This window comes from Salvelinus sp. IW2-2015, linkage group LG30 (assembly GCF_002910315.2).
Source record: "Salvelinus sp. IW2-2015 linkage group LG30, ASM291031v2, whole genome shotgun sequence".
NCBI classification, from domain to species: Eukaryota; Metazoa; Chordata; class Actinopteri; order Salmoniformes; family Salmonidae; genus Salvelinus; species Salvelinus sp. IW2-2015.
In genome coordinates, this window is record NC_036869.1 from 20,568,450 (window position 1) to 20,584,820 (window position 16,371).

A 16,371-nucleotide genomic window follows, 5' to 3' on the forward strand; every position below is an offset into this window, starting at 1 on the left:
TGTGTGTGTGTGTGTGTACGTGTGTGTGTGTGTGTACATCACGTGTTCCTATCTTACTGAGAAGACTAACATTTTGTGAAGGTTCAGGCGACATGTTCAACACACCGACTGTGAATGGCTCTGTATAAGAGAGTCAACCAAATGGGTCAAATCTGATTGCGGCCGTGTGTAATTGTGTGCGACTGCGTGGGAGCGTGGTTCTGCATGCCAACACGCCGGGGCATGTGTGTGAGGGTGCGGGGGAGTGTGTGAGGGTGCYGGGGAGTGTGTGAGGGTGCGGGGGAGTTGTTTTTTTTCTTCAATAGACCTGAACAGATGTGAAAGTGCACAGAGATGGAATGCCAAGCAGGAAAACCACTTTCCGTGTCTCCACCGACCTGAATAAAACACACGTGTGCTTTAGACACGATGCTCTTACGGAGTTGCCCTTATGTCATGCAGTTACTACATTGGTAACCAAAGTTCTCAATTGTGCATGACAACTGTAAATAATTGTACAGAAAACTATGAATTACAAAGTAAGCGCGCAAGCCAAATTCTATTGAAATGACTTAGCTGTATACTGTACGTTACCCTAAGAGGATAGGTCGAATTGAAATCATGAAAATGTCCCGAGTTAGACGATGCACCCGTTTAGCATGGCTACCCCAGCATTGACAAACGTCTAATGTTGCTTGTTAATGCTCTATATTACAGTGGCTCTGAACACAGCTGATTGAACATGCATTAAAGCTCTTCTCAATGTGATTACATGCTTTGAGGCAGAGTGCTTCTAGTCATTGGATTATTGTAATCAGGATTATGATGTAGTGGCATGAGCAGTGACAGAGTGTGTGTGTGTTTAGAAGTATGTGTGTGTGTGCATATTATGTGTGTGTGTGTGTACCTTCTTCAGATGTAATTGTTTGTGTGTGTGTGTGTGTGTGTGTGTGTGTGTGTGTGCGTGCGCACGTTGTGTATACCAGTATGAGTGTGTTTGTGCTGTGTGTGTTGTGCGTGTCTCCGCGCGTTACTACTCAGATCTGTTTGTTTGTCGTGTGTGTGCACGTTGTGTAATAATCTGTAAGTGTGCTGTATGCTGTGTGTGTGTGCTGTGTGTGTGGCCTGTGTGTGTGGTGTGTACTGTGTGTGCGTACTTGTGTATATGCCAGTATGAGGTGTTTATTCTGTGTGTGTACCGTTCTTCAGATTGTTTTGTTTGTGTGGTCTGCGCCACGTTTGTGTATATCTGGGTATGAGTGTGCTGTATGTATGTGTGGTATGATGTGTACTCTCTCCAAGGAGACAGGCCACCCCATAGAGAGCACATGATGAGGGCGGCCCACAGACACCACCACGAGAATGTTTACTCGGTCTGCTCACTGGACGCCAGCGCCTGTGGAATTGAACGGACATCATTGTTTCAGAGCAGACACATGGAGATACACACACCACGTACACACCGCAAAGCCAATCACACAACACACACAACACACACACACAGCACCACACAACACCACACACAACACACACCACACACACACACACACACACACACACACACACACACACACACATGACAATAAAGGGACACCCTATCACAGAGCAAAAAGAAGAGCCATTTCACGGCTTGATTTCAAAATCCTGGAGCCTTGCACGTCCCCATCCACACACACACACCTCAGTCTTTAGCAAACACGAGGCCATCATTGTGTGGGCTGGCCGGACGCCGCCACAACCATATCCTAAGCTGCCTCGCGGCGTTGGAACGAGATAGTCGAGGAAAAGGAGGGAGGAACGTCCATACTCACATTCACCAAGAGTCTGCAGCTCCAGGGGAGCGCTGTAGCCTCCGTAGTCGATGGGAGAGGGGGAGGAGGAAGAGGAGGAGGACGAGGCGGAGAGGAGGGAGGAGGAGGGGGCCGGGGTGGAGAAGGGGCGGATGAGGAAGACGTAAGTGGTGCCGGCCTTGAGGTTGTTGACGCTGATGCGGGTGGCGGCCGTCTTGACCGTTGAGTAGCTCTTGTCCTTCTGTTCCTGAATGAGGAAGGAGAGAGTGGCAGGAAAGAACGTTGGAACTACGAGAGCACCAAGCAAGACACATACATTTATTTATTTTTATTTTTTTTACATTGTCCTTTGGAGCTCAGTGGGTAGAGCAAGGCGCTCGCAAAGCCAGGAGAGTGGGTTAGATTCCCAGGACCGCATGTCCGTAAAATGTACGCACGCACGCATGACTATGTCGCTTTGGATAAATACACAATTATATTTGAACAATTAACTTTTCCTCCCTTGGTTGTTTCGCGTGGGGTCTATACATGTCACTAGATCACTCGGAGAGCGTTGGGCCAGTGCCCTTGAGCAAGGCACTGACCCTGTTAAAAAACACATTTCACGGCACCTATCAGGTGTATGTGACAATAAAACATCTACAGTACCAGTCAAGAGTGTGGACACACCTACTCATTCCAGAGTTTTCTTCATTTTTACCATTACCTACAATGTAGAATAATAGTGAAGACATCAAAACGAGGAAAGAACACATATGGAATCATGTAGTAACCAGAAAAGTGTAGTAATCAAAATATATTTTATATTTGAGATTCTTCAAAGTAGCCATCCTTTGACTTGATGACAGCTTTGCACACTCTAGGCATTCTCTCAACCAGCTTCATGAGGTAGTCACCTGGAATGCATTTCAATTAACAGGTGTGCCTTGTTAAAAGTTCATTTGTGGAATTTCTTTCCTTTTTAATGCGTTTGAGCCAATCAGTTGTATTGTGACAAGGTAGGGGTGGTATACAGAAGACAGCCCTATTTGGTGAAAGACCATGTCCATATTATGGCAACAACAGCTCAAATAAGTAAAGAGAAACGACAGTCCATCATTGCTTTAAGACGTGATGCTCAGTCACTCGAGACCTTTGAAAGTCTCTTCAAGTACAGTCGCAAAAACCATCAAGTGCTATGAGGAAACTGGCTCTCACGAGGACCGCCACAGGACAGGAAGACCCAGAGTTACCTCTGCATTAAAGTTAACTGCACCTCAGATTGCAGTCCAAATAAAGGCTTCACAGAGTTCAAGTAACAGACACATCAACATCAACTGTTCAGAGGAGATTGTGTGAATAAGGCCTTCATGGTCCAACTGCTGCAAAGAAACCACTAGTAAAGGACGCCAATAATAAAGAAGAGACTTGCTTGGGCCAAGAAACACGAGCAATGGACATTAGACCGGTTGAAATCTGTCCTTTGGTCTGATGAGTCCAAATTTGATATTTTTGGTTCCAACAACTGTGTCTTTGTGGACTGGATTCAGAGTAGGTGAACGGATGATCTCTGRATGTGTAGTTCCCACCGTGAAGCATGGAGGAGGTGGTGTGATGGTGCTTAACCAGCATGGCTACCACAGCATTCTGCAACGATACGCCATCCCATATGGTTTGTGCTTAGTGGGACTGTCATTTGTTTTTCAACATGACAATGACCCAACACACCTCCAGGCTGTGTAAGAGCTATTTGACCAATAAGGAGAGTGATGGAATGCTGRATCAGATGACTTGGCCTCCACAATCACCTGACCTCAACCCAATTGAGATGGTTTGGGATGAGTTGGACCGCAGAGTGAAGGAAAAGCAGCCAACAAGTGCTCAGCATATGTGCGAACTCCTTCAAGACTGTTGGAAAAGCATTCCAGGTGAAGCTGGTTGAGAGAATGTCAAGAGTGTCCAAAGCTGTCATCAAGGCAAAGGGTGGCTATTTGAAGAATCTAAAATATATTTTGATTTTTAAAAACTTTTTTGGTTACTACATGGTTCATATGTGTTTTGATGTCTTCATTATTATTCTTCAATGTAGAAAATAGTAAAAATAAAGAAAAACCCTTGAATGAMTAGGTGTCCAAACTTTTGACTGTTACTGTGTGTATGTATGATATATATTTTTATTTACATTGTTTTTTAAATTATATATATATATATTTTTTTACATAGGCTCTATTTTAAATCAGACTTGTGTGATTTAAAATGGCTTTGATTCTAAAGGTTAACGCGTGGCAGTGAAATGACGCGCATAAACCGTCAGCGTCAAAGCAACATAGTGAATGGAGAGAACTCACCAATCACCGTCGCAAAGCTTTAAGGTAGCCAAAGCCCTATGATTTGCAAGCATGTCTTTGAACGCGTGCGAGTGTGTGTGCGTGCGCCCCTGTTTGCTTGTCATCGTGCGGTAATGAGGATTTGGAGGCGTCTGCTCTTCAACGCTGTCATACGTGTGGAGAGAAGAGAAGAGTGAAAAGAGCACACCGAGATAGACTGACAGGCGCAATGAGAGTCCCTGTGGAGAGACCATTAATAGTGGACATGGTGGAATTGAGAGATTGATGGTGCTCCCAAGAGCGGGATGTGATGGAGGGAGATAATGTGGTGGCAAAATAGTGTAACAGAAAGAGAGACGACTTAAAATAAGGAGTGGGCCAAGAGATGAGTTGAGAGTGTGACCGAGTTTAATTGAGAGGGGAGTGCGARGGAGTAGCGTCGTTGAATGCGTGAAAGAGACGTTGCGCGAAAGAGCGGACTTGAGATTAAATGCAACGCGATGGAGTTGCGAGTGTGATGGAGTAACATTTTTTTCAAAGTGTCGTTTGTGACGGAGTTGACCAAATATGACGGCGTTGACAGTTGAAATGTGACCGTATATGACGGAGTTGGCGGCGTTACCTTTTCGTAGTACTTGATCTCGTACTCGGTGCGGCTGCTGTTGGGGTAGCTCGGTTCCCGCCACACCAGGGTGAGGCTGCGCTGCTCAATCTTCTCTGCATGCAACTCACTCACCAGAGAGGGCGCTAGTGAGAAAAAGAGAGAAGGGGAAAGGACAGAGGAGGGGGGGGAGGGGGGAGTCGGGTGAAAGGGAGAGAAGAAAATAAATAACGAAATGCATTTGTCAAAGTTCTGTCTGGGACGACTGCATTGAAGTCATACATATATCCTTCCTGGTTGGCCCTGTCCGGGGGTATCATCGGATGGGGCCACAGTGTCTCCTGACCCCTCCTGTCTCAGCCTCCAGTATTTATGCTGCATTAGTTTATGTGTCGGGGGGCTAGGGTCAGTTTGTTATATCTGGAGTACTTGTCCTGTCTTATCCGGTGTCCTGTGTGAATTTAAGTATGCTCTCTCTAATTCTCTCTTTCTTTCTCTCTCTCGGAGTCTCTCTCGGAGGACCTGAGCCCTAGGACCATGCCTCAGGACGACCTGACATGATGACTCCTTGCTGTCCCCAATCCACCTGGCCGTGCTGCTGCTCCAGTTTCAACTGTTCTGCCTGCGGCTATGGAACCCTGACCTGTTCACCGGACGTGCTACCTGTCCCAGACCTGCTGTTTTCAACTCTCTAGAGACCGCAGGAGCGGTAGAGATACTCTTAATGATCGGCTATGAAAAGCCAACTGACATTTACTCCTGAGGTGCTGCACCCTCGACAACTACTGTGATTATTATTATTTGACCCTGCTGGTCATTTATGAACATTTGAACATCTTGGCCATGTTCTGTTATAATCTCCACCCGGCATAGCCAGAAGAGGACTGGCCACCCCTCATAGCCTGGTTCCTCTCTAGGTTTCTTCTTAGGTTTTGGCCTTTCTAGGGAGTTTTTCCTAGCCACCGTGCTTCTACACCTGCATTTCTTGCTGTTTGGGGTTTTAGGCTGGGTTTCTGTACAGCACTTTGAGATATCAGCTGATGTACGAAGGGCTATAGAAATAAATTTGATTTGATTTGATGATACAAGTGTTATGATGTTAGCAGTGAGTGGAGTGGGTCTCCATACAGATCTGGACGAAGATACATCTTTTGTATTTATTGATGGCTGGAGGGTGGGTGGAGATGTTCTCTCCCTCTGAGACTCTGCCCTCCTCAGAACATTTGCTTCTGACTCAGTAATATCCAGTACATGTATAACGGATGTGAAATGGCTAGCTAGTTAGCGGGTACGCGCTAGTAGCGTTTCAATCAGTTACGTCACTTGCTCTGAGACTTAAGTAGGGTTTCCCCTTGCTCTGCAAGGGCCGCGGCTTTTGTGGAGCGATGGGTAACGACGCTTCGTGGGTGTCAGTTGTTGATGTGTGCAGAGGGTCCCTGGTTCGCGCCCGTGTCGGGGCGAGGGGACGTACTAAAGTTATACTGTTACATTGATGCTGTTGACCCGGATCACTGGTTGCTGCGGAAAAGGAGCAGGTTGAAAGGGGGGTGAGTGTAACGGATGTGAAATGGCTAGCTAGTTAGCGGGTACGCGCTACTAGCGTTTCAATCAGTTACGTCACTTGCTCTGAAACCTAGAAGTAGTGTTGCACCTTGCTCTGCAAGGGCCGCGGCTTTTGTGGAGCGATGGGTAACGACGCTTCGTGGGTGTCAGTTGTTGATGTGTGCAGAGGGTCCCTGGTTCGCGCCCGTGTCGGGGCGAGGGGACGTACTAAAGTTATACTGTTACACATGCACTGTTGTAACACTGAACATGAAGACTGCAAAAGTATATTTCCACATTCTAGGAGAAATACTTTACCACATGACCTGAGGTGACCAGGAAAACGCCCCTTGTTACCACTGATGCTCTGAAAGCTCCGCCCACTTGGCAAGCTATAATTAAGGAGTCATTAACGAGGTAAGGCAAAATTTGTTGCCACTCTACAGGAACACTTAGGGCTCCTGAGTGGAGCAGCGGTCTGAGGCACTGCATCTCAGTGCAAGAGGCGTCACTACAGTCCCTGGTTCGAATCCAGGCTGTATCACATCCGGCCGCGATTGGGAGTCCCATTGGGCGGCGCACAATTGGCCCAGCGTCGTCTGGGTTTGGCCGGGGTAGGCCGCCATTGTAAATAAGAATTTGTTCTTGACTCTCTTGCCTAGTTAAATAAAGGTCAAATTAAAAATTAAAATGTGCAGCTCATTGTCAGTCAGAGATCATTATGGTTGAAGCCTTATTTCGTTACCACAATCAATATTTTGCTAATGAGCAGAAAATAGTAGACATTCATTTTCTTTCCATTGCCATGTATTTTCAGGACATCAGTTGATCCATGTTTCAATACGTGCAATTCTCTTTCTTTCTAAACCTCTCTTTCACTCTCTCTTTCACTCTCTCAAGTCTGAATTTCTGTCCTCATTCCTTATTATTACACTTCTATTATCTTCCCGAGATCCCGTCACCTTTCCCCCCCTTCACAAACCCAATTCCTTTCTATCAAACCAGTACACTTCATGACCAAAAGTATGTGGACACCTGTTCGTCGCACATCTCGTTCCAAAATCATGTGACCATGCCCCTTCCGTCTCCCTTTTCAGTAGAACCAGTATTGATGTCGTTTGGAGGCGAGGATCACAGCCAGGGCCGACCTGGTCTTTCTGAGTACCCCTCCCTTCTTTAATTTGATCTCTCCTCTTTAGAAACAAAAGAAGAATACATTATTGATATTGGTCTGGGGCTTACTGGCAGCTAATGAGGGCTGCACACAGCCTGTTCAATTGCAACTACAGGCTGCAACTCAATCATGAGACAATAGAGTGAAATGGACTGGTAAAAGACAGAAGCCATCGGATAGAAATCCTCGGAGTGTGTGTGTGTGTATTTGTAATGTATGTGCATTCACAAGTGCATTACCATGTGTTTGTGTATTTGTACAGTGTGTGCAAGCATACATTGTCGTGTTGGCGCGCGCGTGTGTATCCATCTCCACCTACTCTCATCTCAGTAAAAGGCAGCCGTCTATACCCAGAAGTGCCTCAACAGATTACAGTACAATCATTGAACAGACTACCTTAACCTAAAGAACTTTAGACACAGGAGCATATACACTGAGTGTACAAAACATTCCTAATATTGAGTTGTATCCCCTTTAGCCTTCAGAACAGCCTCAATTCATTGGGACATGGGACTCTACAAGGTGTCGAAAGCGTTCCACAGGGATGCTGGTCCATGTTGACTCCAATGCTTGCCACAGTTGTGTCAAGTTGGCTGGATGTCCTTTGGATGTCCATTCTTGATACACGCGGGAAAATGTTGAGGTGAAAAACCCAGCAGCGTTGCAGTTCTTGACACACTCAAACCGGTGCGCCTGACACCTACTACCATACCCCGTTCAAAGGCACTTAAATCTTTTGTCTTTCCCATTCACCCTCTGAATGGCACACATACACAATCCAAGTCTCAATCGTCTCAAGGCTTAAAAATTATTTTCAACACGTCTCCTCCTCTTCATCCACACCGATTGAAGTGGCTTTAACAAGTGACACCAATACGGGATCATAGCTTTCACCTGGATTCACCTGGTCGGTCTGTCATGGCAAGAGCAGGTGTTCCTAATGTTTTGTACACTCAGTGTATACTGTATTGCAAACAAACATACACACCCCGGCATACATGGTATGGTGAGACACACACACAGATAAGCATAGGCAGGCACACAGACAGAGACGGGCACAAAGAGACAAATGGACAAACAGACCAATAGCACCAGGGAAGAGCGAGAAAGAGGGAGAGGCACTACTTTAAGCAGTAAGTGCTGTATTAGATACACCAAGAACACACTGTCAACTTGCTCTGCCTTCTAAAACGCTCGGCTATTGTTTGCTGTTCTTTTATGATTAATTATGCATGGAGACTGACTGCTTAAAAACTCTGGCTCACATGAGGTCGGGCTCACAGCGTAACTCCGTCTGACAGAATCCTAGCTGCGGACACATACCCAGACGCAGCCGTAGTACCGCTTGGTCTTCAGTCTCAAAAACACTAACACACTCCAAGGGAGAACATTAAAACACTAACACACTCCGAGGGAGAACATTAAACCACTAACACACTCCGAGGGAGAACATTAAACCACTAACACACTCCGAGGGAGAACATTAAACCCACACTAACACACTCCGAGGGAGAACATTAAACCACTAACCAACTCCGAGGGAGAACATTAAACCACTAACACACTCCGAGGGAAGAACATTAACCACTAACACACTCCGAGGGAGAACATTAAACCACTAACACACGCCGAGGGAGAACATTAAACCACTAACACACCCGAGGGAGAACATTACACCACTAACACACTCCCGAGGGAGAACATTTAAACCACTAACACACTCCGAGGGAAACATTAAACCACTAACACACTGCCGAGGGCGACATTAACCCACTAACACACTCCGAGGGAGAACATTAAACACTAACACACTCCGAGGGAAAACACTGAACCATTAAACCACTAACACACTCCGAGGGAAAACATTAAACCAACTAACAGAACTCCGAGGGAGAACATTAAACCACTACACACACTCCGAGGGAGAACATTAAACCACTACACACTCCGAGGGAGAATAACCACTAAACACACTCCGAGGGAGAACATTACCACTAACACAACTCCGAGGGAGAACATTACCCACTAAACAACTCCGAGAGGGAGAACATTATACACTACACACTCCGAGGGAGAACATTACTACACTACACACTCCGAGGGAGAACATTAAACGCACTATAACACACTCGACGGGGAGAACATTAATACACTAACACACTCCGAGGGAGAACATTAAACCACTAACACACTCCGAGGGAGAACATTAAACCACTAACACACTCCGAGGGAGAACGTTAAACCACTAACACACTCCGAGGGAGAACATTAAACCACTAACACACTCCGAGGGAGACATTAAACCACTAACCACACCTCCGAAGGGAGAACATTAAACCCACTAACACACTCCGAGGGAGAACATTAAACCACTAACACACTCCGAGGGAGAACATTAACCACTAACACACTCCGAGGGAGAACATTAATACACTACACACTCCGAGGGAGAACATTAATACACTACACACTCCGAGGGAGAACATTAAACCACTAACACACTCCGAGGGAGAACATTAATACAACTAACACACTCCGAGGGAGAACATTAAACCACTAAACACACTCCGAGGGAGAACTTAAACCACTAACACACTCCCGAGGAGAACATTAAACCACTAACACACTCCGAGGGAGAACATTAAACCACTAACACACTCCGAGGGAGAACATTAAACCACTAACACACTCCGAGGGAAACATTAAACCACTAACACACTCCGAGAGAAACATTAAAACACTAACACACTCCGAGGGGAAAATTAATACACTACACACTGTCCGTGGAGAACTATTAACCAACTAACCATCACCTCCGAGGGAGAACATTAATACACTACCCACCCTGGTAGTGTAGTTGCAAAAACAGAAATATAGATTGTGAAGAAGACACACACTTGGAAAGGACAGGGGTTTAGTTACATAGACCAACGTAGTAATGCACATACCAAACACACAGAATGACGCGCACATTCCATCTTGCACCGGCACACACACACACACTGACCCCCCACACACACACCTAAACACAAACACACTCTAATATCTAGTTTCCCGTCCAGTCTGAAAGCAGCTGGTGTGTGTCCATGGGGTTGACCCTGTTTGAATGAAAGGAAATTGATGCTGAGAGAAGACTGTGTGTGTGTGTGTGTGTGTGTGTGTGTGTGTGTGTGTGTGTCTGAATGGGAGATGGATGCTGACAGGAGACAGAATTGGCTGCGGCAGACCAAGCCTCATTTCCACAGGCAATAGACTGAGGTTACGGCCTTCAGGGCTCCACTGTAATCAAGGCCCGGACCCCATGGCTAGCCAGACAGATGAGCAACACCACAGCCTTAACAGCCTCATCATAGATCGCATCCACAAAATGACATGGAGGGAAAGACAGACAAACAGATCCAATCCCTTTCATTTTAACAAAGATTTTTTCAAGGTGTGGAAGATAATGAAGCTACGTGGTGTGGTGGCTCAGTTCTGGCAGGTGTCTACGCAGGTGGTGTACACAAAGGTGCAGTATAAATATGACAAAAAAAGACAGCTATGCGACAGGTAGGTAGTGGCACAAAATGGCCCCCGCCTCCACAGTTGCACGTGGATTCTATACTCACGTAACCAACCAAGGTGCAGTTTAAAAATGTTACATTGTGAAAACAAAGAAGACGTGGAGCCGCCGCCATGTGGTGGCGGAGGCTCTATTGCAGGTAATTAATACAATTTGGCACAAAATGGCCTCCATGTTCCACAGTTGCACGTGCCTTCCATCTTGACGCAGCAAACAAACATGAATGAGATGACGATGATAGAGATGGCAGCTTCGCTTCAAGTCCTTAGGAAACTGTGCAGTATTGTGTTTTTTTATGCGTTATTTCTTATATTGTTAGCCCAGAAAACCTTAAGTGTTATTACATACAGCCAGGAAGAACTATTGGATATCAGAGAGACGTCAACTTACCAGCACAACCATTACTACTACGAATACGACTTTCACAAAGCGGATCCTTTGTCTGCACCTCCCTGGGCATTTGAACTGATTCCAGAGGCCGACCCAAAACAATGATGTCGTAGCAGAGGGTGCCGGAGCGGTCTTCTAGTGAGGCTTCGGATCCGCGCACACCATCCACCGCTTCCAAGTATATTACTCGCTAATGTCTAGTCCCTAGTTAACAAAGTCAACGAAATTAGGGCAAAAGTTGCTTTCCAAAGAGATATCCGGGATTGTAACATACTCTGTTTCACGGAGACATGGCTAGCTGGGGACATGCTGTCAGTGTCTGTACAGCCAACAGATTTTCAGTGCATCGCGCCGACGGGAACAAACATCTCTCTGGTAAGAAGAAGGGCAGGGGTGTATGTTTCATGATTAACGACTCATGGTGTAATTGTAACAACATACAAGAACTCAAATCCTTTTGTTCACCTGACCTAGAATTCCTCACAATCAAATGCCGACCGTATTATCTCCCAAGAGAAATCTCCTCGGTTATCGTCACAGCCGTGTATATCCCCCCGCAAGCGGATAACAAGACGGCCATCAAGGAACTTCACTGGACTTTATGCAAACAAAGCTACCTTAATTATAATCAGCATATCAATTGCAGTACACGAGCGAATAACACACTCGACCACTGCTACTCTAACTTCCACGATGCATACAAGGCCCACCCCCGCCCTCCTTTTGGCAAATTTGACCATGACTCCATCTTGTTGCTCCCCTACTATAGGCAGAAACTTAAACAGGAAGCYCCTGTGCTTAGGTCTATCCAACGCTGGTCTATCCAAACGGATTCCAGGCTTCAAGATTGCTTCGATCACGTGGACTGGGATATGTTCCGGGTAGCCTCAGACAATAACATTGACGTATACTCTGACTCGGTGAGCGAGTTTATAAGGAAGTGTATAGGAGATGTTGTATCCACTGTGACTATTAACGCCTTCCCTAACCAGAAACTGTGGATTGATGGCAGCATTTGCGCAAAACTGAAAGCACGTACCACCGCATTTAATCATGGCAAGGCGACTGGAAACATGACCGAATACAAACAGTGTAGTTATTCRCACCATAAGGCAATCAAACAAGCAAAGTGTCATTATAGAGACAAAGTGGAGTCACAATTCAACGGATCAAACACGAGACATATGTGGCAGGGTCTACAGACAACCACGGATTACAAAAAGAAAACCAGCCCCGCTGCGGACATCGACGTCTTTCTCCCAGACAAATTAAACAACTTCTTTGCGTGTTTTGAGGACAATACAGTGCCACCGACACGGCCCGCTACCAAAGACAGTGGGCTCTCCTTCTCCGTGGCCAATGTGAGTGAAACATTTAAACGTGTTAACCCTTGCAAGGCTGACGGCATCACTAGCCACGTCCTCAGAGCATGCGCATACCAGCTGGCATGTGGCTTGTCACCGAAAACCCTCACTAACTTTACAGGTGCACAATCTGCCTGGTACAGCAACTGTACCGCCCACAACCGCAGGACTCTCCAGAGGGTAGTGAGATCTGCACAACGCATTACCGGGGGCAAACTACCTGCCCTGCAGGACACCTACAACACCCAATGTCACAGGAAGGCAAAAAAGATCATCAAGGTCAATAACCACCCGAGCCACTGCCTGTTCACCCCGCTTCCACCCAGAAGGTGAGGTCAGTACAGGTGCATTAGAGCTGGGACCGAGAGATTGAAAAACAGCTTCTATCTCAAGGCCATCAGATTGTTAAACAGCCACCACCTGCACAGAGAGGAGGCTGCCTACCTACATACTTGATATCATTGGCCACTTTAATAAATGGAACACTAGTCACTTTAATAATGCCACTTTAAGAAAGTTTACATATCTCGCATTACTCATCTCATATGTATATACTGTATACTGTATCTTTTCACTAACTATTCTTTACTATCTATTGCATCTTAGCCGCTCTGTCACTGCTCATCCGTATATTTTATACYTATATATTCTCATCCCATTCCTTCACTAGATTGTGTGTATTAGGTTTTTGTTGTGGAATTGTTATATATTACCTGTTAGATACTGCTGCACTGTCGGATCTAGAAGCATAAGCATTTTGCTAAACTCGCAATAACATCTGCAAACCATGTGTATGTGACCAATAAAATGGGATTTGATGATTTGATGTGAAGGTGCACTACGCTGCTACTCGTAATCACTGAAGACAGGCAGTGGAGCTGTAGTCCCTCAGCACCACCACAGAGAAGGAGAGTGTGTATGAATCAATCTCTCCCTCTCTCTCTCCCTCCCTCCCTGTCTCTTTCTCCAGGGACTGTTCTTCCCTACAGCCCTGTTTATGCCTCTGCAGTGAATACATCCACGTTACCATGCAGGGATTCCTTTGTTCTACTTGTCTCTCTCTCCCAGTCTCTCTCTCTCGCGCGCGCGCGCTTGTGTGTGTGTGTACGTACACACAAAAAAGACTTGAGTGATTAAGCCAACGGGTATCAACCAATCATGATAGGGAAGTTAACAGGCTGTACATGTTTAGAGTACAGTATTACTCTAAACATCTACAAGCTGGGTTAAAACGGACTTGGGGAGGAAATGAGTGTAGTGTTAGCGGCGCCCTGCCTGATGCATCTCCGGCGCCCTGCCTGATGCATCTCTTCTTCCGCCTTCTACCTCTTTCTCCTCTTCCTCCCTCTCTTTCTCCTACTTCCTCTTCTTTCTGCCTCCTCATCTCTTTTCCTCTTCTCCCTCTCTTTTCTTCCATTCTCCTCTTTCTCCTCTTCTCCTCTCTTTTCCCTTACTCTCTCTCTCTTTCTTCCCTTTCTCTCTTTCTCTCCTTCTCCTCTCTATATCTCCTCCTTCTCCTCTCTTTCTTCCCTTCTCCCTTTTCTTTCCTTCCTCCCTCTTCTTCCCTCTCTCTTTCCTCCTTCTCGCTCTTTTTCCTTTCCTTCCGTCTCGCCTCTCTTTCTCCTCATTTTTTTTTTTTTTTTTTTTCTTCTCTTTTTTTTTTTTTTTTTTTTTTTTTTTTCCTTCTCCCTCTCTTTCTCATCCTTCCTTCTCCTATCTTTTCATCCTTCCTTCCTCCTCTTTTTCTCTCCTTCCTTCTCCTCTTTCTTCCTCCCCCTCTTTCTTCCCTTCCTCCTATTTCTCCTCTTCTCCTCTTTCTTTTCCTTCTCCTCTTTCTTCTCTTCTCCTCTCTTTCTTCCCCACGCCTCCACCCCTCCCTCCGCCCGCCAGCGCCCCCGCCGCTCCGTCCCCTGCCTCCCCCTGCTTCCTCCTTCTTTCTTCCTTTTCCTCCTTCTCCCTTTTCTTCCCTTCCTCCCTCTTTCTTCTCCCTCCTTCCCTCTCTTCTTCCCTTCTCTCTCTTCTCTTCCCTTCCTTCCTCGTTGGTCCCTCTTCCTCCTTCTTTCTCCCTCTTCTTTTCTTTCTTTTCTCTTCTTCCTCCTCTTCTTCTTCTCTTTTCTTTCTTCTCTTTCTTCTCTCCTGTCTCCCTCTTCCTCTTCCTCTCGTTTTTCTTCCCCATCCTCCTCTTTCTTCCGCCTTCTCCCTACTGCTTACTTCCTCCTCTCCTCTTTCTTCATCTCCCCTATTTCTTCCCTTCCTCCTTCTTTCTTCTTCCCTTCCTCCCTCTCTTTTCTTCCTTCCTCCGCTCTTTCTCCTCTTCCTCCTCTCTCTTTCTTCCCCTTCCTTCCTCCGCTCTTTCCCTCCTTCCTTCTCCTCTCTTTCTCCTCTCCTTCCTCCTCCTCTTTTCTCCTCCTCTCTTCTTCTCTCTCTTTCTCCTCCTTCTTCTCTCTTTTCCTCTTTCCTCTCTCCCTTCCTATTTGGGTAGCCATAGTACCGGTGTAATTGTGAGTTTTTTTATCTGGCCGGCGTGGGCCTGCAGACAGACAGAATGCTGATAGGGCAGTTACACAGGGAGCGGGGGAACATCCTGCCAGATAGCGTGCCTCGCTGGTTTGGTGATAGACCCAGATTAAAAGTGGGGGTATGCCAGATAGTGAGCCCTGGGAGGGGTGATGCTGGGCACAACACACATCATTATCGCGGGTCTGTCTTTGTGGCTCACAGATTTGATTTAAGGAAAAGGGAGAGGGCTATTTTGATGGCAGGTGCTTATTCATGTGTTGAATGATTTTGTGTTGTGTGGATATTTGGTGAATGTCGTGACTGTCACAGAGGCATTTTAGATATAGGGAATTTGACACACTCTACGGGTGGGTTACACACGTGGACACACAACACAATGTAGTGGCATTCAGATTCGCAGAAACATTTTTACAAATTCTACTCCTCTCCAAAGATGTGTTTCTGTCCCCCAGTATCTAGTGTTTATAGTGGCATTGTTCTGAGCTCATTTGCCTATGCCAAGCCTCCTGGAGACATACACACAAACATACATAAACACATAGACAGTACCGGAGATGCATTAGGCAGTGATGCATTAGGTTGATGCATTAGGTGATGCATTAGGCAGGGGCCGGAGATGCATCAGGCAGGGGCCGGAGATGCATAGGCAGGGCGCGGAGGATGCATCAGGCAGGCGGGCCGGAGATGCATCAGGCAGGGCGCCGGAGATGCATCAGGCAGGGCGCCGGAGATGCATCAGGCAGGGAGCCGAGATGCATCAGGACAGGGGCGCCGAATGCATCAGGCAGGGCGCCGGAGATGCATCAGCGGGCCTTGAGATGCATCAGCAGGGCGCCGGAGATGCATCAGGCAGGGCGCCGCTAACCACTACACTCATTTCCTCCCCAAGTCCGTTTTAACCCAGCTTGTAGATGTTTAGAGGTAATACTGTACTCTAAACATGTAAGCCTGTTAACTTCCCTATCATGATTGGTTGATACCGTTGGCTTAATCACTCAAGTCTTTTTTGTGTGTACGTACACACACACACAAGCGCGCGCGGCGGAGAGAGAGAGACTGGGAGAGGAGGACAAGTAGAACAAAAGAATCCCTGCATGGTAACGTGGATGTATTCACTGCAGAGGCATTAAACAGGGCTGTAGG

The 16,371-nt window shown here is 46.5% G+C and overlaps 1 protein-coding gene across 1 annotated transcript in view; it reads right to left on the reverse strand.

Annotated features, from left to right (window-relative positions):
- The window catches only part of LOC111954860 (ephrin type-A receptor 7-like), a 62,506-nt gene that overhangs the window by 26,987 nt on the left and 19,148 nt on the right, over positions 1-16,371 (reverse strand). The window contains exons 4-5 of the mRNA XM_023974764.2: positions 4,698-4,822; positions 1,791-2,016 (exon numbers count right to left, since the gene is read on the reverse strand). Of these exons, the coding sequence (XP_023830532.2) occupies positions 1,791-2,016; positions 4,698-4,822 (351 nt within the window). The remainder of the gene's footprint in view (positions 1-1,790; positions 2,017-4,697; positions 4,823-16,371) is intronic.